At 43.4% G+C, this 23201-nt stretch overlaps 1 protein-coding gene across 1 annotated transcript in view; it reads right to left on the reverse strand.

Moving 5' to 3' along the window:
- Window positions 1-432: 432 nt before the first annotated feature.
- The window catches only part of LOC101024293 (membrane-associated guanylate kinase, WW and PDZ domain-containing protein 2), a 1445327-nt gene continuing 1422558 nt past the window's right edge, over window positions 433-23201 (reverse strand). Inside the window, exon 23 of the mRNA XM_031665959.1 lies at window positions 433-3856. Within this exon, the coding sequence (XP_031521819.1) occupies window positions 3801-3856 (56 nt within the window). The 3' untranslated portion in view covers window positions 433-3800. The remainder of the gene's footprint in view (window positions 3857-23201) is intronic.

Consider the following 23201-nt stretch of genomic DNA (forward strand, 5'->3'; position numbering starts at 1 on the left):
GGGGGTGGAGTGGCGGGGGGCCTATGATGTCCTTAGCTCCAGCTGCAAGCTACTGGTTGCTGCAGGCTTCTTTCTCCATAAGGCAGCTGAGGATGCAGAAAACCTTTTCTTCCTACTTGTGGTGTTGTGAAAGACCCCTGCATCTTTCCTGCTGCGATAATAAAGGACAAAAGATGAGACTATTTGGAACCATCTGAGCCCTCATCGGTGTTGATAAAACCTGCCTATGAATTCTTATTTCTGCAAACAGTCCCAGGATGCCTTCCTAGAAACAAACTGATTGGTATCAATTTCTGTAGCATTTAGGGTTCATATATAATGGCCGATTTCAAGCAGGCTTAATTTCATTTTAGCGCAAGATAAGGTTTTTCATTGGAGTCACTTTGTCAGAAGTAAAATTGAGCTGGAAAGAAATACAAGAAGCAATTTGACTATCCTTACAGATGGTGGTTTATCAAGCCTTGAATTTTTATAGACGTGTGACGCAAACATGGAAAAACTCTCCTGTGTCAGCAACCCCTGCAGAGGGTGTCAGTGCAGCACCCCAGGGAGGGGGAGCCAAAGGATGGCTGGAAAAAAGATCTCAGAGCTGAGGGGAGAGGATTTATGTTGGTGGAGCTGCTGTAGAATGGTCCCCGTTTCTTTCTGTTCAGTACCTTTGCTGAAGCAGTAGGAACTGGTTCCCAGGCTGTGTGCATGTCTGGAGTCTAAAAACTCAGTGCTTTGTCTCTTCACAGGAGTAGACGTGGCAGGATTAGATCTTTGGCCATCAGCGTCACCTCCTCAGAGAGGCCTCTCTTCCCACCTTGTCCAAAGGGGTTATTTCCTATTTTAGTTCCTTCTTTGTTTCTTTTACAACATTTACTATAATTTATGTTCGCTCTTTTTTTTGTAAGTTTGTCTCCCTTTACCAGAATATAGATTCTGGTAGAAAGGGACTGGGATCTGTCTTGTTCACTGTTGCAATTTCAGCCCGCTAACACAGTGCTGAGCACATGTTAAGTGTTGAGTACATATTAATTGAATGAAGAATAAAATCAGAGATTACTCACTCCCCTTTCTTGAAAGTGGAGCTGCCTTAAGTTTTTAGATGAATGTGGCGTATGTATATATTTCACATATGTGTAACTAGATCAGGACCTGCACCTGTAATGTATTCATATGAAACACCAACTTGATGTTAAACTCTAATTTTATTGTAGTACTGTATTGTTAAATGCAAAAAATTTAAGGATATCACATACTTTGTAAAATTTGCAGGAAAAAATTTGTATGAGTGTCTATATCCTTGCTACTCAAAGTGTCCTCCGTGGACCGCATCACCTGAGAACTTGCTAGAAATGCAGACTCCCCACCTAGACCCACTGAATCTGAATCTGCATTTTAATAAGCTCTCCAGGGATTCACATGCCCATTGAAGTTCGAGATGGCTCTAAAGTTACCATTTAGCCTGTGAGTTCACTTTGTAAACTGTAGGTGAACTGAAGTTGAGGAAAGAAAGAAGAGCTTCAGCCAGGACACTGAAGTGAATGATAGTTGCAGGAAGAATGAGAAATCCTATGCTTCACAGGCCACTTTTTGTTTTCAGACCCTCACAGTGCCTGTTGGTTCAGTTAAGTTCGTGGGCGTTTTCACTGAGCCTAACTCACGTCACGTTACCGGCATAGCCAGGACAGGACAACAACACCTCTTGACTGTCATAGCTATGATTCCAGAGAGGGTGTCTGAATAATACGGTAATAGTGTTTTTAAGTTTTCACAAGTGATTCTAATGGGTGTCTAATATTCACTTACAGGATTTTTTTTTTTTAAGTTAGTAAGTTAGTTGCTGTTGTTATAAAGAACATCTTGGAGCCTGTTTATCCAGGTAACACATTCCTGAGATTTGCAGCTGGTTCAGACACTGCAGCCAAGTACCTGGCCCTTCCTCTCTTTGACTGGCAATAAGCTGAGGGAAGAATTGAAATTATACAGGCTCTTCTTTGAAAAACTGAGTTAAAAAAAAAATCTCAGTTCTCTAAATTGTAGATGTGATCTCTCACAGCTGAATTAATCAATTAAGCATTTACTCAGTGTCTAAAGGTGCCAGTGTGGGGCTGGTTCTGGGGACCAAAGACTAGGGATACCAGATTCCTGCCTTCAAGAGGGATTGTGTGACTTTGGTTTATCCATGACAAATCTCTTCCCTGCCTGGTGGAAAACCTGGAATTCTCTGTCTTTAATCAATTTATTTTGTGCTCTAGGTCAATAGGAGGACCCATCACAATGAAAAAGTCTTGTTCTTTATCATTTGGAAAATTAGACCTTCTTTCCAAGATGTCCTTAGTCACTGACCCTCATCAGTGTGGATGATCTTTCCTTTACTCTGAGCAGGTTGTTTTTATTCTGTGGGCCTCCAGAGCAGAAAGAAAAACCATTTTAGAGGCGGTTCTGTTGAATGTGCCTAGCACATTGGTGCTAAACAGGCAATAAATCATAATAAATGGAAATAGTCGCCCATGGCATGATCTGATTGAGTCGTTTAAACAATCATTTTGTGTTGACAAAGGGTAGAGTGATTATGCCAGAGGAACTCAAAGGTGCTCGAAACAAATGAACTGCAGAAATTGCTTGAAAAATGTGGGGAGTTATTCCAGGGCAGTAGACTTGCTTCATTCTAGCTCAGTCCTGAAGTCTACAGACCCAGGCGGATGTCTGCAGTTTTGCGGGATGAACCTCCTAGCAACCTGCTAATACCATTCATTCTGCAGCTTGGGGGTTAATCCTCACATTAATGTCACTTAGAGTCACTTAGAGGGCAGCTCCTAGCATACGTGCAACTGTGCTCATACAGACGTCTGTTTGATTTGAACAACGAAGACATTATTAGTAATAATTCGTGCAAATAGGCTGCCATTGCCAGAGCATTCCTGAGACATCTCCTTGTGCTCTTGGGGCAACCCTCTGGGGCTTGTGGGCGGGGACTATTGTTGTATGTTTTTCCAAAGGAAAATGCCAGGAGGGTAAGCGACTTCCTTTGGATCACCTTGCAGGCGGGCGGGAGTGAGAGCTGAATTCTAGTCTTCCCCACCCTCTGCCCAAGCAGAGCGAGGTTGAGGGGAGGCACAAGCAGGAAGGAGGACGGGCGCCCCCTGGCGGCCCCTGGTCGTGCCGCAGCCTCACATCCCCACCCACAGGTTCCCTTCTCGCAGCGTTCCCAACCCCGCCCGGCTCAGCGCAGGGTCAGGAAGGGGGCGCCCGATTCCACCCCTTTCTCAACCTTCCCTGGGTGAGTAAGGTCACCCCACAAGGGTTCAGGTGGTGGTCCCTCCACTGGGAAAGAGAGGATCCTGAGGATCCCTCAGGTAGACGTAGAGCAGCGGGGCTCAGCTCTGGAAGCGCGGGAGGACCTCTGGGAACCGCACCCGGGCCGGTCACCTCGCCTTAGAGACAGCCCTGAGTCAGGTCAAGTGGCAATGGGCATGACGTGACACCTCCCACGGAGACGTCTAAACCCTCTTGAAGTCTGCCTGCGCATTTACATCATTCTCTGTTCATTACGGCTCAACTCAGGAATGATTGCTGACGGCACTGAAATAAATGACAACCGTGAAGGGGCTAACTGGAGCTGTTAATCCTCTGAGAGGCCTTTCGGCAAGTCATTCTTCCAAGGCGGCTAGATCATTCTGGAGGAGCCTGAAAAGGTGCCTGCTGCTGTCCAGAGTCCGCCTGTGCATCCTTTGACCCTCCACCAGCACTTTGTTGAATGCTTGTGGCGTGTTGATGGGGAAAGATTGAAACTAACTCAAGCTCCTTTAGTACTAGAGACCACATCTGATTCTTCTCACCTGAAGTCTGGGTGCTTTAATGTGAGTCTCTGTGGAAAGAAAAAAATCCACCACTCATTCCAGCTACCTGAATGAAGGTTCCTTTTCACTTACACATTGTTGTTTACTTAGGAAAGATTGAAGACTAAGCAGCTTTGGACTTTATTTTTGGCAATGCCTTTCCCTAGAACACAGGAATCCACAATTTACTGAGGGGAAATAATTATAAACCTTAAGAGGTGTAAGTTTCAGCCTCAAAAACTAACAAACTGAGAACTAATGTATTTTTGGTATAATTACTAGTTTTACTAAATTTGATTTTTGCCAGACTTTCACCTAAAACAAATGCAAAAAAGAATAGTGACAATGGATTGGGCCAGTTACTAGAATAGAAATCTTTCAGGTTCAAGCTCCTTCTCTTTACTCCTTTATTTTCCCAGGGTAGCATGATTAAAGGTAAATGAAAAACCGTTGGGATAATTTGTGTCATAACTTGCACTTCTGTTATGAGGAGGGCATTGTTATTCTATTATTTTATGAGAAACATTCATTAAAATAATGTGACTCCCCCAACTCCAAACTTTACAGTACCATTAATGTTTCCTTTTCAGGACCCAGAGTTCTTATAGCATTCTCTCACTTTTTAAGTTTGTCATGCATTATTTCTAAGTAGACATATGGCTGCTTTAACTAATACGGGCATGTGTGTATGTCTGTATAGGACTGGAGAAGAGATCTTTTTTTTTCCTCTCTCGGACATAGCTATGAGGAAGACAGGTCAGTTGCAGTTACTGCCATTCCAGAGACAGAATGATAGAGGTGTAAGAGCCACCCACAATGGCATTCACACATCTGCAGACTCTAGATTCTCCTGTTGCTGAACACTAGCAAATCACTTTGAATCAATGCGGAGTTTTAGTATAGCTTTTTGTTCATTTTCTTTTTCACAGCAGTATGGAAGACTGGTTAGTATGACAGAACACTGTGAAATCTTTAATTCATTTTTTCAGCTGACACATTTTTGGGGACTTGGTAGGTAGTCAGGATACAATGATCAACAAGATAGACAAAGTCAGTGCCCTTGTGAGGCTAATGTACCGTGTGTGTGTGTGTGTGTGCACGCACACACAATTTGCTCCCATTAAGAGATGGAATGAATGGCAAAGTTAAGGTGGCCTTTCATAGAATCTCAGTGTTACCTTTTGCTAAAAATGGGAATAAAGGCCAAATGTGAATAGAAACTTGGGACTCAAGAGACTTTATTTGATAAGTCTCTCTTAGAAATCTAAGGATGTGGCCGGGTGCAGTGGCTCACACTTATAATCCCAGCACTTTGGGAGGCCCAGGCGGGTGGATCGCGAGGTCAAGAGATAGAGACCATCCTGGCCAACATGGTGAAACCCCGTCTTTACTAAAAATACAAAAATTAGTCGGGCGTGGTGGCACGTGCCTGTAGTCCCAGCTACTTGGGAGGCTGAGGCAGGAGAATTGCTTGAACCTGGGAGGCAGAGGTTGCAGTGAGCCAAGATTGTGCCACTGAACTCCAGCCTGGTGACAGAGCGAGACTCTGTCTCAAAAATAAATAAGTAAATAAATAAATAAAATAAAACCAAAACAAAAGTAAATCTAAGGATGTACTTAAATTATAGAGACACAGGTATATAGAACAGTAACAGTCATTTAATGATCTTTGGTTGGGGTCTTGTTTTCTTTAGTTTTGTCATTCATTCATCCATTCACTCATTTCATCAAACACTGGGTGACCTATCCATATCCTTTATTTATTTATTTATTTATTTATTTTTTCAGGTCCGCCTCCCAGGTTCCCGCCATTCTCCCGCCTCAGCCTCCCGAGTAGCTGGGACTACAGGCGCCCGCCACTACGCCCGGCTAATTTTTTTTTTTATTTTTGGTAGAGACAGGGTTTCATTGTGTTAGCCAGGGTGGACTCGATCTCCTGACGTCGTGATCCGCCCGCCTCGGCCTCCCAAAGGGCTGGGATTACAGGCGTGAGCCACCGCGCCCGGCAGACCTATCCATATCCTTAAGGTAGAGCAGTGTGCTAGCCATTGGGAATATGAAAATGAATTTAGAAACACTGCTCTTCATGACCTTGAGGAGCTCACATTCTAGGGAAGGGAGAAGAATACCTGAAGAAATAAATATGATACAATGTGTTAAGCACTTTAATAGAATTACATACTGAGTAATATAAAGATATAGAAAAGTCCCTCAGAAATACATCTTTGAGAAAAAGAAGCTGAATAATGATGGCATTTTCATGAGCCTTTTCAGTTCCAGTCAACAATTTTATGGTTATGTTTATATGTGAGACAAGCCCTCTTTGCCTTCATCTGAGATTTGAAGATTCACTTAATCAGAGCCTGACTCCAGTTTCCTTTACAGTTATGTACAATTCTCTTAGTAAAGAGCGTGCATGCAGGGTGCTTTATAGCCTTATCCCACAGAACCCATACTCTGGATGGGAGATGTTACATTTCATCTCCATTCTCTCTCCCTTAACTTTTCCCTGCCAGCAGCCATGCTATACTAAGTGCTAATATATAAGCCTTGTGATATTTGCTGTATTGGACATTCAGTGGCCTTGCATCCTTCCCGTCAATGCCAAGGTTAAGAACTAGATGGTTTCCGGCGTCTCAGACCTGGAAGAACTTGAATGATGAACGCACAGTTGAGAAATTCAGGAGAGTTAGGAACTTAATACCAAGGGAAGGCATCCCACTTTCTCTGGGGCCTAAAAGGACCAGAAATAGGAATGTGGGCCAGGCACGGTGGCTTATGCCTATAATCCCAGCACTTTGGGAGGCCAAGGTGGGTGGATTACTTGAGGTCAGGAGTTTGAGACCAGCCTGATCAAAGTGGTGAAATGCTGTCTCTACTAAAAAAAATAAATAAAATCAACCAGGCATGTTGGTGGGTATGTGTAATTTCAGCTACTCTGGAGGCCGAGGCAGCAGAATTGCTTGAGCCCGGGAGGTGGAGATTGCGTTGAGCCAAGACTGCACCACTGCTCTCCAACCTGGGTGACAGAGCAAGACTGTGTCTCAAAAAAAAAAAAACAAAAAAAAGGAATGTGTCCAGTATCACGCCCAGTGAAAATGTGGGTCATCATCATAGGTGAGACTGCTGACCACATGTTTTGAATTACCTTCAACATGTCTTCTGCAAGCTAAAGATTTGACCTGGAATAGAATTCACTAACATATTCATTTGAGGATAAATATCTGCATAGAGCTCTGATAAGCTGAGATATGGCCAAGTCATGGGGCTGCATGTGCGACCTATGAGGACATTCCTTTTGATCAACTTCCTCTACCAAGCAACTCATGATAGCTCTAAAAAAAGAAAAAACCAAAGTTAGTTATGGACCAACTGAATGATGGCTCCAGCTACCCATATTTGCAGAGCAGGGAAGAACTAAATCAAAAGCTGTAATTAAAAAAGATAATGACTTTTAAATTAGTTTTTATTAATAGAATTAAGCCATATTAAGTCTTGAGATGGTATCATAAGTATGTGAATAAAATGTTCTTCCCTAATGAAAACATATATGGACTGAATAATTTAAAAGTCATATATTACACGTTGGTTTATAACATTAAATATTAAATATATTAATTGGCAATATAAAGTAGTTTATGGACATTTTGTATCACTAGCTAAATAACTAGGTAACTGCTTATAGATCTCTATATAATATAGAGTCCAAACCCACATCAATAGGATGTAAAAGTTTTGATACTGACTAGACAGAATGAGCACTTCTTAGAGAACCATAGGATGACGATGGTGGTTCTGTGCTCTCTGTGCATCGTCTTAATAGGAAAGACACAGAGATTGGGGGAGGATGATTTAGATTATCCACAAATAAATTCTCCCTTGAAGGCAATTAAAATAGGGAGCGGGTGTCAGTGGAATCTTCTTTCCTAGATATGTATCTGGCTCAGCTGTCTGGGGAAGTCGGCATGGAACTGCCTGGGGAGGAGAAAATGAACAGAATCATCTCCTGGTGAGCCTGTAATTACACCAGCCTAGATTCTGCATGGTAGCCTGTTGCCTTTTAGAAGGCTGCCGAGCCTTCTTGGATTTTCTAATGATGACCTTGTCCCTTGCCCTAAACCTGCCATCTTCTTACACCCCCACATCTCTCCTCTGCCAGCAGTCACTCAGGAGCCAAGCCTCAGGGTTTGTCCTCCTCTGGTTTCCCTTAGTCGGGAAACTGCAGCTCCTGGGTCTCTGCCTGGCTTTCCACTCCCACCTGGGTAGAGGCCCTTGTCTCTGCTCACCTGCAACACTGCCATGGCTGCAATATTGTCCTTGTGGCCCCCAGCTCCAGGGACTCCTTTGTTGCCCCACTGCTCTGATTGCCCGCTCTGTCTTGCTTCTATGGATGGTCTGGGCCTGCACTGTGGGCCTTGTCTGCCTCCCACCGTCTCTTGGGAAGACACCTTACATTCCAGTCACATTCCTTTCCATGCCTCAGCTCCAGCTCTTGCTTGCATTGATTTTGCCTATGACTGGATTGCCCTACTGCCTCTCCGCCTCCTAACACCTGGCTCAGCTCAGACGCCGCCATATTCTTGCAGCCCTCCTTGATAAGCTCACAGAGAAAATGCACTTTTCCCTCTTCTGAGCACATGTTGGCTGCGGTTTACTTGCTGATAGGATTGTCTTGGCTTTGCCTATCAGATAACAGCTGTGGCTTATTAATCTTTCCATTCTTCACAGTGCCAAAGTAAGTGCCTTGTACCAAAAGCTTTGTTGATTTGAGGAATGAATCAATTTAAGAGAAAGCCTTGCCCAGGTGACATTTTGGAATGGAGACTCTGAAATTAAATGGCAACCAAATGGACATTATGATGTCTTCACTGGCATGTCTTCTATATGCAGGGTATGTTAAATTGGGTTTATTGCTTTGCTCTTATGCTTGAAGGAATGTAGTGCCTTAGGAAGAATGCCCCAGTGGAGAAAACAGTGACTCCCCTAGTACTCAGGTCCTGTGACTAGAATCTGTATTTTCACATATGCATATCTCTACATATGACCGTCACAATGGATGTGTCAGTTGGAGTCACTCTCTCACCTTCTTCCTCTTTGCTCCTCATGTTCATTAAAAATATTCCCCCCACCCCCACCCGATTACTAAAATATCAGTTAGAAGCAATTTGGATAATATTATAAAAATGTATGATCTGGGTGGTATTTCTCACTACCCCCTGAAAAAGAACTCTATTAATTTAGATTTTCTTCCCATTTTTTTCTTCTGATGATAGTTTTGTATAAAACGGACTTTCACTTCATGCTGTTTTTGGGCCAGGGAAGTGGTTTGTCCCAGGGCTTCCATCTAAGGATAAGCCTGAAACATAAGTAGTTCCATCAATTTCTGGTCTTAGTTTTAAGACATTCTGGGGGATTTCCAATGAATATAAGGAAAGCTGGATAATTTTAATAAATGACTTCAGGCTGTGTGTGGCAGGTCACACTTGTAATTCCAGCACTTTGGGAGGCTGAGGCAGGTGGATCACGAGGACAGGAGATCGAGACCATCCTGGCCAACATGGTGAAACCCTGTCTCTACTAAAATACAAAAAAAATTTAGCCGGGCTTAGTGGCGCGCCCCTGTAATCCCAGCTCCTTGGGAGGCTGAGGCAGGGAAATCGCTTGAACCCGGGAGACGGAGGTTGCAGTGAGCTGAGATTGCACCACTGCACTCCAGCCTGGGTGACAGAGTGAGACTCCGCCTCAAAAAAAAAAAAAAAGACTTCAAAATTAATTTTAATTTATTCTTTCCTTTTACCCTCCGACTTAAGACGTGCTGCTTTTGTTTAAAGGACAGGACATGATGAGAAAGAGACATTGTGAAATAAAAGATGAGATGGCATCTCATAATTTCCACCACATTACCAGTCTCATTAGTAAAGTGCTTCTCCCCGGAAATGGTTATTGCAAGCTAAGAACAAGTGTAAAGATGAGGGATAAGAGGAGCTTAAATTCATCTTTGGCTTAGAGCAGTTAGGGCTAAGGCCCAGAGTTGAAGTTTTTCCTTCCATACATTTTACTTAGTGCTCATACTTAGGCTGACATCTGTTGCACTGCTCAGCCATTCCTGCTTAATTCCTCTCTCAGCCATTCTTCCACCGCAAATCATGGCTGAGACGTCGGTACTTACTCCTGCGATCTGCTCTTGCCTATAACAAATGGTTGCAGACAGAATTGCAGTCCTATGATGTTTTTTTAAGTGGCTCATGGTAGAGCCCCTAACAGCCTTTAACACCTTTGCTCCACTTCTAGTTGTGTATGTGGGCGGTGGGATCTATGTGAACTTGGTAAACAAAACCCATCAGTTCCAAGGATACAGTTTGTGAGACTGTGCCAGACGACATCCTGTAACAGTATACCTGGCAGAGCAAAACCATCGATGCAATGATTCTTTTAAAACATTGCAGAGATGTTGCAACGTTTTCTTATTTAGCTCAGAAGGGGCAAATGAGAATGCCAGGTTTTCAGGGTCTCGCTGAACACTGATGTGCTTCAGAATTGATATCTGTAATTTTCCACACATTTGTACTCGTGGCAATGAAATGCTCACTCTAACATCTTATGGTCCTTTGGCCTATGAAATATGCCGCTCTTTCTCTTTTCAAATACCATTTTATACATTGGGACTGATAATGAGAGCTGTATGATACTTATGTAAAAGGTCAATAAATCGTTCACAATAGAGAAAATTTGCCTGGTAGATGGTTCAGATTTTCTATTTTTCTCATCTGAAAGTTTCCTCAACTCGTTTTGCTAGCTATTACATATGTATTAAATGTTACATCTGTGTTTATATAACACATTTTCATACTCAATTTTGTCCTTGAATAGTTTTTACCCTTAGCTGTAAACCTGTCTGAACCTTAGGGATCTCATATTTAAATTGACTGATGGTTTTAGGCCAAGGTGATTGACCAGAATTGTGATTTATTTAGTCTCATTTTTCCACACCATAGGCTCTTCAAATTATGTCAATATTACAAAAAAAGAGAGAAGATGGCTATTGAAAGTGAATGTTGGATAGGAATAAACATTCTCAACTCAGTCAAGGTGGCCACACAAGACACTTTCTAAACATGCCTGGGACATCTGCTTTGAACAGCAACTGAATGACACAAGAGGATTTAGCAAAGGCTACTGCTGTTCAGCTGAGAATATTGTATGATTAGAGAGAAAGCAGGGGAATTGAAATGTTTGTTTCTCTCTCAGGTTTACAGGTTAGGGTGGTCAGAAATGCCGTTTGTGTCTTAGATTTCTGAGCTACAAGGTGGTGATCATTCTCCCATGGGCCTGATCTATCTTTATCTGACTTAAGGGATTCTCAGCGGCCTGTCTGCTCTAGCTCTCATTGTGCCTGAAAACATCATTTTATGAGGACTTTCTTAATGAAACAGCACATATTTGCAAGCGAAGGCATTCTTACCAGGAAGAATGATAACTAACATGGGCTCCACTGGCTCCCTCTACTATCACTAACTCAGCAGCAAACCCCCCGTTGAAGCACTTTCACACTCAAGTTAATAGGAACAGGCCACACAACTCTACCTTGCCCAGTGATACCTCTGGAGCCAGAAGCTAGTGGTCTCCTGGCGAAGGCCAGTCCCCACCTGGAGCATTGACCTGTTTTGATTCTGTGGATTAGTCACTGTTTAGTGTGCCATAGGTCAGTTCTGTCACTGGCAAATGAAGCCTGCCTGGCATTTATTCTCAGAGAAATGTCTGAAAAGCTCTTACGGCCCATCACATTTCAGAAGAAAGCCATAGTCATGTCAGAGATGTCATGGGCTTCAGCTTTCTCTTGACTAATTGCTCTTCCCCAAAGAAATACAGTACACAGATGCAGGCGAGCTCTGAGGTGCTGGAGAGGGCCGATGGTTTTTTTAAACTGTCAAGGAAGTATGTTACAAGGTTGTACACAGCCCTCTGTTTCTGAGAAATATTGTTACTGCTGTTTAAAAACAAACTGAAGAAAATGGAAGGAGCAATAAAAATAAAACAAACTGTACATATACATAAATATTATGCAATTGTTGGTCCTCACTCTCTTTTCCAGTGTTGGAGGGAGTCCTCTTGTGTTAGAGCTTGAGGGGAGGTTTGAGAATTCGCAGTGGAGCCATTGCATAGCCATTTCCATGAAGTCAGGGCTTTGCTGAGTGTGGAGGTGCTATAGTTTGGAGATACATATTCGAGACAGAGTCTTGCTCTGTCGCCCAGGCTGGAGTGCAGTGGCACCATCTTGGCTCACTGCAACCTCTGCCTCTTGTGTTCAAGTGATTATCGTGCCTCAACCTCCCGAGTAGCTGGGACTATAGGCATGCACCACTATGCTCGGCTAATTTTTGTATTTTTAGTAGAGATGGGATTTCACCATGTTGGCCAGGCTGGTCTTGAACCCCTGGCCTCAAGTGATCCACCTGCCTTGACTTCCCATTGTGCTGGAATTACAGGCATGAGCCACCACACCCAGACTTTATTTTTTTTGAGACAGATCTTGCTGTCCCCAGGCTGGAGGGCAATGGCACTATCACAGCTCACTGCCTGGGCTCAAGCAATCCTCCTGCCTCAGCCTCCCAAGTACCTGGGACTATGGCACATACCACCACACTTGGCTAATTTTTGTATGTTTTGTGGAGATGGGGTTTTGCCATTCTGCCCACACTGGTCTTGAACTCCTGAACTCCAGTGATCCACCCGCCCTGGCCTCCCACGTGTTGGAATTACAGGTATGAGCTACTGTGCCCAGCCGTTAGTTTGGATTTTTGACCCTCCAAACCTCATGCTGAAATTTGATCCCCGATGTTGGAGGTGAGGCCTGGGAGGTGTCTGGATCATTGGAGTGGCTCACTCTGAATGGCCTGCTGCTGTCCTTAGGGGACTGAGTTCTCCTTCTCGGTTTCCTGGGGGATGAGTTGCTGAAAAGAGCCTGGCACCCCCTCCTCTTTCTTGCTTCCTCTCTCAGCACGTGACTGCTGCACACAGTTTACCTATACCTTCCGCCAGGAGTGGAAGCCGCCTGAAGCCCTCACCGGAGGCAGACACTGGTGCCATGCTCCACAGCCTGCAGAACCACGAGCCAAATAAATCTCTCTGCTTTATAAATGACCCAGCCTCAGTATTCCTTTTACAGCAAGAAAACAAACTAGGACAAAGGGGCAGCTATCCTGGACTACTGCTTACTCTCAGCAATGGGGACTTTCATTACATCACATGGCCCCTTCCAGGGCTCATAAATGTTTGGCTATTGGGGAAAAAAAAGCCTTTAATAATTTACTTTATCACCTAAGAGTGGCCTCCAAAGCTGATTATACATGACAACCAGAACATGACCCCCTATGAGGATGCAGATACCCGACCCACTGGTTTTGCTTTTCAAAGTTACCCTGAGGAAATAATCAAGGATATATATGAGAAGATACAGCTTCAAGGATTTTGTTTTTTGGTAGGATTTTTTTAAAGTAGTGGAAAAATTAGAAAGTTAAAATTAAAGAAAAGTCATCCCAATAGGAGACTGGTTAAATGATAAATGTATAGAACTAAAAGCTGAGCAGCCAGTAAAAACAAGGTCTAGAAGGATATTTGTATCATGAAAGTAGTCAAAATATTGTCAAATAAAAAAAGCAGGTTTCAAAATAAAATGGTTACATTTTTAAAAAGAATTCTTTTACCTCTTTTGATTATTTCTGTTTTTGAGGTATTCTATAATTAACATGTAGTATTTTGTTAAAATCAGAAAAGTTACCTAAAAAAAGAGAGCCCATTAGGGCATCATTTGAGAACTAATGCTGCTTGCAGAATGACAGTAGGAACGTTTTCAAAATTGAGATTTAAAATACATCCTTTTAAAATGTCTGTCCTAGGAGTTTTAGAACATTGGCCTTTCAAAGAGCTTTGTGAGATGGGTGGGTGAGGAGGCCCTTAATACAGAAGCTGTCCCAGGACTGTGTTATCCCCTGTCTAAGGGTGCAGGGAAGTCAGCGGGAGGGGCCCTTCTCTGTCCCTCCTTCCCTTCTCCTTGTCAGACTGGCCCCAAGGGGGTGAGACCTGTGAGGTCAGACTGGCTATGCTCCTGCCATGGGAATATGCATATATTTGAAGGTCAAACAGTGAGGCCAAAGCTTCTAAATGCTTCTCTCTGGAGTAATCTACTAACCAGAAATTCAGAAAAACATAAACAGCTTTCCTTTATTTTCTCTTCTGAGGTCTCTGGCAGGAGCAGATGTTTGTGGCTGTCTTTCCCCATTCTCATAAGCTCCAACCCCCAGCTGTGAGTCCATCTTTCCCTGTTTCAAAGTAGAGGTTGCCCATTTATTGGGGTGGGTGGATTAAGGAACGATCAAGTAGGGAAGGATGACAAAAACGCAGAGTGAGAAAAAATTTCAGCTGAAAAATTGTTTACTCTTTGCTGGGCTATAGAGGTGAAAATAATTGACTGGATTTTGTTGCATTCTGTTCAGCAGTCCAAACTGAACCTCCAGCTTGCTGTGAGTATTAAAGGCTTAGTTCCAGCCTTTTGATTTTTCAAGCACACTTGTACTCACCCGAGATCTACCTCAGAATCTGCTGGATCCAATACCACTTTCTTTTATGGATTGAGTTTATTTTGTACCTTCTCTTCATAAGCGGAGGAAACCAGGCCCTACCAGTTAGATATGGTAGTTCTTTCTCAGAATGCACTCACTTTATGCAGCAATACACATATTTTATTTTATTTTATTTTACTTTTTTGAGATGGGGTCTTGCTGTGTTACCTAGGCTGGAGTACAGTGGTGTGATCTCGGCTCATTGCAACCTCCACCTCCCGTGTTCAAGTGATTCTCCTGCCTCAGCCTCCTGAGCAGCTGGGATTACAGGTGTGCATCACCAGCCCTGACTAATTTTTGTATTTTTAGTTGAGACGGGGTTTCACCATGTTGGTCAGGCTGGTCTTGAAATCCTGACCTCATGATCCGCCTGCCTCAGCCTCCCAAAGTGCTGGGATTACAGGCGTGAGCCACGGCACCCGGCCTAAAGGGATATAATTTTTTTTCTGGGATGCTGAAGACTGGAGAGGTAGGAATTCTGTCTTTTAAAAAGCCCCCATCTCACTCTGTGGGCATTCTCCTTCACATGGGTGTGTGTATGTATTATATTCTTATGATGTCACAATTATTTAAGCCCCTTCATTCATAGGCATGCTTTTTTTTTTTTTTTTTTTTCCTGAAAGACCATAACCTTCTGGAGGGAAGGACCTGACCTTGCTATTTCATTTAATCTTTTTTTTTTTTTTTTTTTTTTTCTGTTTTGAGACAGGGTCTTGCTCTCTGTCACCCAGGCTGAAGTGCAGTGGTGCAATCACGACTCACTGCAGCCTCGGCCTCCAGGGATCAAGCGATGCTCAACCTCCTGAGTAGCTGGGATTACAGGCATGCACCACCAAACCTGGTTAATCTTTGTATTTTTTGTAGAGACAGGGTCCCACTATGTTGGCCAGGCTGGTCTCGAATTCCTGGGCTCAAGCGATCTTCCTACCTCGGCCTCCCATAGTGCTGGGATTACAGGTGTGAGCCACCACGCTTGACCTTAACCTTATTTCTTTTCGGTCATTCATTCACACAATGTATGCCTGTCTCGGCCTCCCACAGTGCTGGGATTACAGGCATGTGTTTTTTTTAAATAGTTGCCATCCACTGGTGTGAGGTGATATCTCATTGTGATTTTGATTTGCATTTTCCATCCAGTGTTAAGCATAGGGCTCTGGGCACAATCGTGCTTGCTAATAATAGATCTAGTGGCTTCGGAACTGTAAAACAGATAAGATAATAACCTAGTAAAAATTTCCAAAGAGACAAGGTCACAGAAAGGCAAAAAGAAAGCCATGATCTTCATGTCACATTTTGCAATACTAAATAACCTGGCAATGTTTGCATTTACATTACCTATTCCCATAGGGAGTGCCTCAGACTGCCACTTGCGGCTCCCAATGAAGACGAATGGAAAGGCTTCTCCCTTGTCAGTGTGCTTCTGAGTCAGAATCAGGATTGTGTTCTATTAGCATTTGTCTATTTTGCAAGCTCCTACCTAGAGTGGCTGTCAAGACAACTGATATTCCTTCTCCCCACTGAACCTGGGCTACTGTCTATAAGGAGTCATTGTGAAAAGAGGTGGGGTACAAAGGAATATAAATAAACCACTGACACCTCCCAGACCCTGGAAGCTCCTTTTCTATACATGCAGTTCTGCTTCCTTACTGCCCCTGGAGGAGTCCTCTTTCCAAAATCAATCAGGGACAGGACTCAAAACAATAGCAGCAAAAACAGAAGCTGAACAAAAACCTGATAACTAGAGAGTGAACTGACGATAATGCCAACCTTATGATAATGAGCTGCCTGGCTCCTACTGATTGCTCCTTTAAGAAACTCAGCACCTGTTATCTAACTGTCCTGAAGGCTGCATAATGTACCAAATGAAGCTCAGCAAGGGGGGCAATCCTTCGTGCAGTAACCTCCACTGAAGGCTTAGGGCCGCTGGATCACCTGTGTGGCAGTGTCTTTTTTTTCGTTATTGCAGTAAAAAACATAAAACTTACCATCTTAACCATTTGTAACTGTGCAGTACAGTAGTGTTATGTGTAACAGATCCCTAAAACTTCATCTTGCAAAACTGAAACTCTATATCCATTGAACTCACCCTTTCCTCTCTCCCCAGCCCCTGGCAACCACGTTCTACTTCCTGTTTCTAAGAGCCTGACTACTTCGGATGCCTCATAGAAGTGGAATCATGCAGTATTCATCTTTTTGTGACTGGCTTATTTCACTTTCCATAATGTCCTCAAGGTTCATCCATGTTGTAGCAGATGACAGGATTTCCTTGTTTCTTAAGGCTAAATAATATTCCATTGTAATACCATTTGACCCAGCAATCCCATTACTCGGTATACACCCAAAGGAATATAAATCATTCTATTTTAAAGATACATAGATGCATATGTTTACTGCAGCACTATTTACAATACCAAAGACATGGAATCAGCCTAAATGCCCATCAGTGATAGACTGGACAAAGAAAATGAGGTACATATACACCATGGAGTACTATGCAGCCATAAAAAGGAACAGGATCATGTCCTTTGCAGAAACATGGTTGTTGCTAGAAGCCATTATCCTCAGCAAACTAACACAGAAACAGAAAACCAAACACTGCATTTTCTCACTTATAAATAGGAGCTGAATGATGAGAACACATGGACAAATAGAGGGGGGAACAACACACATTGGGGCCTGTTGGGAGTTGGGGGAAGGAGAGCATCAGGAAGAACAGCTAAGCGACGCTGGGCTTAATACCTTGGTGATGGGATGATCTGTGTAGCAAACCACCATGGCACATGTTTACCTGTGTAACAAACATGCACATCCTGCACATGTACCCTGAACTTAAAAGTTGAAGAAAAAAGAAATTCCATTGTATGTAGGTGTACACACACACTGACACACACACATCCTTCCCACATTTTCTTTATCCATTCATGTGTTGATGGACATTGAGGTTGCTCCACCTCTTGGTTATTATAAATATTGTGAATAATGCTGCAACCAACATGAATGTGCAAGTATCTCCTTGAGATCCTATATATTTCATATGTGCGTATATATATAGATTTTATATATATATATAAAATATCCAAAAGTGGGATTGTTGGATTGTATGGTAATTCTATATTTATTTTTTTGAAGAACTTCCATACCGTTTCCATAATGGCCACACTTATAATCCCACAAACAGAACACAAGAGTTCTAATTTCTTCACCTCCTTGCCAACACTTGTTATTTTCTGTGTATTTTTATTTTTATTTTTGAGATGGAGTTTTTCTCTTGTTGCGTAGGCTGGAGTGCAATAATGTGATCTCAGCTCACTACAACCTCTGCCTCCTGGGTTCAAGTGATTCTCCTGCCTCAGCCTCCTGGGTAGCTGGGATTACAGGTGCCCTCCATCATGCCTGGCTAATTTTTTGCATTTTTAGCAGAGAAGAGGTTTCACCATGTTGGCCAGGCTGGTCTTGAACTCCTGACCTCAGGTGATCCACCTGCCTCAGCCCCCCGGTGCTAGGATTACAGGGGTGTGTGTGTGTGTGTGTGTGTGTGTGTGCGCACGTGTGTGTGTTTAATAGTTGCTATCCACTGGTGTGAGGTGATATCTCAATGTGATTTTGATTTGCATTTCCCTGATAATTGGTGATATTGAACATCTTTTCTTACGCTTGTTGGTCATTTGTGTATTTAAGTCTTTCACAACAATAGCACAACTTGGGGTTTCTAGCTAGAGCTTTTACATGCCTTAGAGCTTTGGATGTAGAGAGATTGGGACATGGTTTCACTGTATTTGACCACTGAAAGGCAAGAAACATTTCACTTACATGGTGAGTAAGCAGGGAGATTTTTTTTGGCTCGGCATTGCCTGATATTTTACTTTGAAAACAAGCTAAAGATATTGACTGCTGTATGCCCAGAGGTAATAAGCTATTGATGGGTATAATGGAAAAGGCCAACTGAACAGATGTATTTTACTTGGGAGAGAAAATTTTTCTCCCCTCTGGCATTTTATATATATATGTGTGTGTGTATACACACACACACATACACACACACATATATGAGAAACATCTTGAATATAAAAAGAGATATTAGGTATTCCTGCTACTTGCTTTTTCTGTGGTAGTGAATTTTCATTAGGAATTGCAAAAAGACCCAAGTCGTTTTTTTGAAGGTACTATGCTAACATCAAACAATCTTTCATCAGAAAAACCCAGTGTATGAAAGTAGCTAGCTCCAAGTGGTCACAGTACAATGATTGTGTCCATACATTAAAGTTGGGGTTATGAGGGAAAGTAGCCTCTGTGTCACTGCTCATGTGTCACAAAGTAGCAGGAAGGTGACACAGAGCCTGGAGCAGGGAATGGGAATGTCTGTGTTCTTTCTCTCCTTTGCCAGCCTCCCTCCCCCCACTTTTCCATGCCCTTCCCTGGGGACTCCATCTGCTCTTTTGGTTTTAACTGCTGAAGCCACAACTATGATGCAGTTGCTTGTTGTGAATCACTATTTGAATGTTCACATACATCTTAAAATTCCATTTTTTGCTTTTGAGATGGAGTTTCGCTTTGTTGCCCAGGCTGGCGTGTAATGGCACAATCTTGGCTCACTGCAACCTCTGCCTCCCGGGTTCAAGCGATTCTCCTGCTTCAGCCTCCTGCATAACTGGGACTACAGGCACGTGCCACCACGCCTGACTAATCGTAATCCCAAAGTGCTGGGATTACAGGCATGAGCTACCGCTCCTCAGATTAGTTCATTCATAGTATTCTCCATGTTAGCATTAAAAAGGAACTAAGGCATCATATAACTGAACCCTATTATTTTATGGATGAGTAGACCAAGGTCCAGAGAAGTTAGGTAATTCTTGAAAGGCTGCACAGCTAGTTAACAGCATCACTTTAGAATTTTCCTACGTTTTTTTCCCTGACGATGGGCTCTGCCGTTCTCTCAAATACTTAGTTTCTAATGTGGGGATACTTTTTGAGTCCTTCTTAATTCTTAGTCCCCTTTACCATCATTCAGCAGGTTTTATTGATTCTTCTTTCAAGCCTCTTGGTATTGCCAACTTACTGATTCTTCTTTCAAGCCTCTTGGTATTGCCAACTCACGTGCATCTTACTTCTGTTTTTAGTACCTCATGACCCCATCCCTGCATCTCCTAGGTTATCTTAATAGCTTATCTGATCTACCTCTAGTCCACTGGTTCTTAGCTCTGGCTGCTCATCATATTGACCTGGGGCATGTTAACATGAGGCAAATTTGGTTAAACTTGGTATAGACCCAGGAAACTAGAAGGGAGCTTAGAGAATTTTTGTGGTGGCCCCTTTTCACAGCAGAAAGGCAGGTACAGAATCCCATTCAGACAGACCTAACGTTAGCTCTCGTTCCCCAGGTCCTGGTTACCTTCTGTCTCCAGGAGACTGTGCTAGATGTGGCATTTCTGCAGCCCAGCAGCAACTCTGGCACATTAGACTGCAGTTTGTGCTGCCAACATAGGTCACAATTACAATTTGAGAAACAACACTTTGTAGTAACAATAAAACTTAGATGAACCAGAAGCAACTACCTGGAACATTCAATTAGCCAGTTTTCCTCCACTCAACCATTAACGCAAAGAGATTCATTACATGAGAATAAGTGGATAGGCAGGAAATTATTTAAAAAACAAAACAAAAGGGAAACCTCCCCGCCCACCACCTTTAGATTAGGTTGAGAGTATTGGTGGAAATTTGGGCCATCAATCTTGTGGCTTCTACAACCATCTAAACAAAAACCTGCACTGAAATTTGCTGTCAGAATGATGACTTCGTGATACTGCAAGATGTTTATTCGTCCATTCACTTATTTATTCAGTCTTTCTTGTTGTCCTCAATCTGCTAAGCACTGTACAAAGAACCTAGGTTCCTGGCTTCAAGGAGTTTGAATACCACAAAGGGGAGGAAGTATGTGGACACTGATAACTATGCTGCGAAGCAGAGAGTGAAAGAGAACGGGAGAGAAGCATGAGGGCTATGAGACTTCAGAGGTCTGAGAGATCCCTTCTGATTGCGGGACTTGGGAAAGGATTCATGGAGGAGGCAGGCTTTGGACCTGGTTCTTGAAGGAGGACAAGATTTGGGGAAAGGGTTTACTAAGCCAAGAAAACAGCATGTGCCCAACCCTGAAGGTGGGGATGCAGGACAATGACAAGTGTTCCTGTGTAACTGGAACACACCTATGTTATGGAATATTGCATGAGATAGGAGATCAGAGTGAATAGCAGGATGGGGCCAAATTACGGATGGCTTGGGGATGCACTTAAAGGTTTTTTGTTGGGTAGAGCGGCTTACACCTGTAATCCCAGCTGTATGGGAGGCCAAGGCAGGCAGATCACTTGAGGCCAGGAGTTCGAGACCAGCCTGGCCAACACAGCAAAACCCTGTCTCTATTAAAAATACAAAAAATAGCTGGGGGCGGTGGCATATGCCTGTCATTCTAGCTACCTGGGAGGCTGAGGTGAGAATTGCTTGAACCAGGAAGGCAGAGATTCCCTTGAGCCGAGATTGCACCACTGCACTCCAGCCTGAGTGACAGAGCAAGACTGCCTCAGAAAAAAAAACCTTTTTTTTTTTTTTTTTTTGGGTGGAAAATATTTTTGAGTGGAGCAATCCTTTAGGACAATTGTGGCATCAATGAGCAGGGAAGATATACCATAGCAGTATAGCAGTAGGGCAAACAGGTAAAGGCTGTCTAATCCAGGGGAGTGGGCCTGAACTGGGAGAGAATGACAATGGGAATGGAGGACAGCCTGATGTGGGAAATGAAAGAAGTATGCTCACACCCGGCGACTGGTTGTACACACACACACAGACACTGTCACACACACACAGACAGACACACACAGATACAGATACACACACACAGACAGACACACACAGATACAGATACACACACACACAGATGAGACACACAGATACAGATATACACACACACAGACATTGCACACACATTATAGGAAGCCAAATACCTAGTTTCTTGGAGCCAACCATGAGGGCTGATTTTGGTCCCCTTTTAACCACAGTGACCAAAAGGAAGAGGAATATTTTGGGAGGGAAGGTCATGAATACAATTTTGAATACATAAATGCAGGGTGTCTGGGTAGAATTGTCTAGCAGGCAGCTTGACGTCTTGGGATGAAGCTGTGAAATGAAGGCAGGGGTGGCAAACAGACACAAAAGTCCTCTGCACGGCAGGACAGGTGGAACCATGAGAGCAAGAGAGATCCTGAAGGAAAGGGTGGGGAGGGCTGTTATGGGTGGAAAGAGAGTTGAAGACCCCAGAGGAGCAACTGAACAGGTAAGAGAAAATCCAGCGAATACATTGACCAACAGTGTTAGCTGTTACAGGGAGTCCTAAGGGGCTGAAGGGTTGAATCCATCATTAGATTTTGTTATCGTAGTGAAACTGCTGATCTTTGAGGGGACTTCATCATTGGAGTCTTGATAAAATTCAGATTTCAAAATGCAGTATGTCATGGGAAAAGAGAAACTGGGGAGAGCACGCCTGTTTCCAGAATACTTTATATGTCAAGACGGGAAAGGAACTCAAGAAATGCTTTCAACAGGAGTGCGATTTTTTTTTTTTTTTTTTGGTAAACTACAAGCACCCCGTTTTCCTTACCCATTCCCCATATAGAGAGTTACTTTAGTGTAGAGGTGGTATCTTACTCATCTTTACACTCTGACCACCTCTGCCCTCTGAAAAAAGAAAGCAGAAACACCAGGGCCTGGGCCCCCATGGCTGGAGCTAAGTGGGAGCTCTAGTGATCTGAGGGGGGTGCCCACACTGGGTGGGTTCCTGAAGTGGCTCAGAACATGGGGAGGCATGTGGGGAGGGCCTCTGGAGAGGTCCATGGAGTAGCAGGTGAAGGCCACTTCCCACCCACAAGCCACACAAAGCCATCATGTCTCGAGTGCTGTGTGCCTGGCATTGCGCCAATCCTCTCCACTCTCCCTCCTTTTCTAACTTGCTTCCCAGCCTATCTCTGGATGGTGCAACCACTTTTTCATCTAGAAAATGGGTAATTATTTTTGAAGCCCCTCTCTGGCTTCCAAATGGCTTTTCTCTTCTGGTTCTCTTCCTGTCTCTCAGATTGCCCTCTCCTGATTTTCTTCATCAACTTCTCTTACTTCCTAGTCCAATGTGGCTCTGTCATCTGGCGCTCCTCTCTATGTACACAGTGGGCGCTCTCTGGGAGAGCTCAGCCCCACTTATGGCTCCAAGTCCTCTCCAAGACTCCCCAAATGCTCTGGCTCCAGCTCCTGAGTGCCTCATCCAAGTGCCCTATTTCTGGCCTCCTCACTTCAATGTCTCTCAGACCTCTGAAGCTCAACAAGTCCAAAACTCACCTCATCATCCTTCTGCCTAAGCTTGGCCCTTCACTCGTGTTTCCTGCTAGCTTCCTGACATCATCTTCCACCCAGCCTCGGGTCACAGTTCTCCTCCCTGATCCTGTCCTTCACATTCATTATTCACCAACCTTCTTTATTTCATCAATGAAATGACTGAAATATCCCCAATATCCAACTCCAATGTGCTATTTCCACCACCACTTTCTTAATTCCGGCCCTCACGTCATTTGCTACTGAGGTATTTTTCCAAATACAGATGTTTTTACCCTCCCATTAAAAAATTTCTTTTGGTGACATCTGATTACATAAACCGCAGAGTCCTTTGCTTGGGATAGAAGGTCCTTTTTTTATTTTCTTTTCTTTTGAGACAGGGTCTCGC

The sequence above is a fragment of the Papio anubis genome, chromosome 4 (genome assembly GCF_008728515.1).
Source record: "Papio anubis isolate 15944 chromosome 4, Panubis1.0, whole genome shotgun sequence".
In the NCBI taxonomy this organism is placed as follows: domain Eukaryota; kingdom Metazoa; phylum Chordata; class Mammalia; order Primates; family Cercopithecidae; genus Papio; species Papio anubis.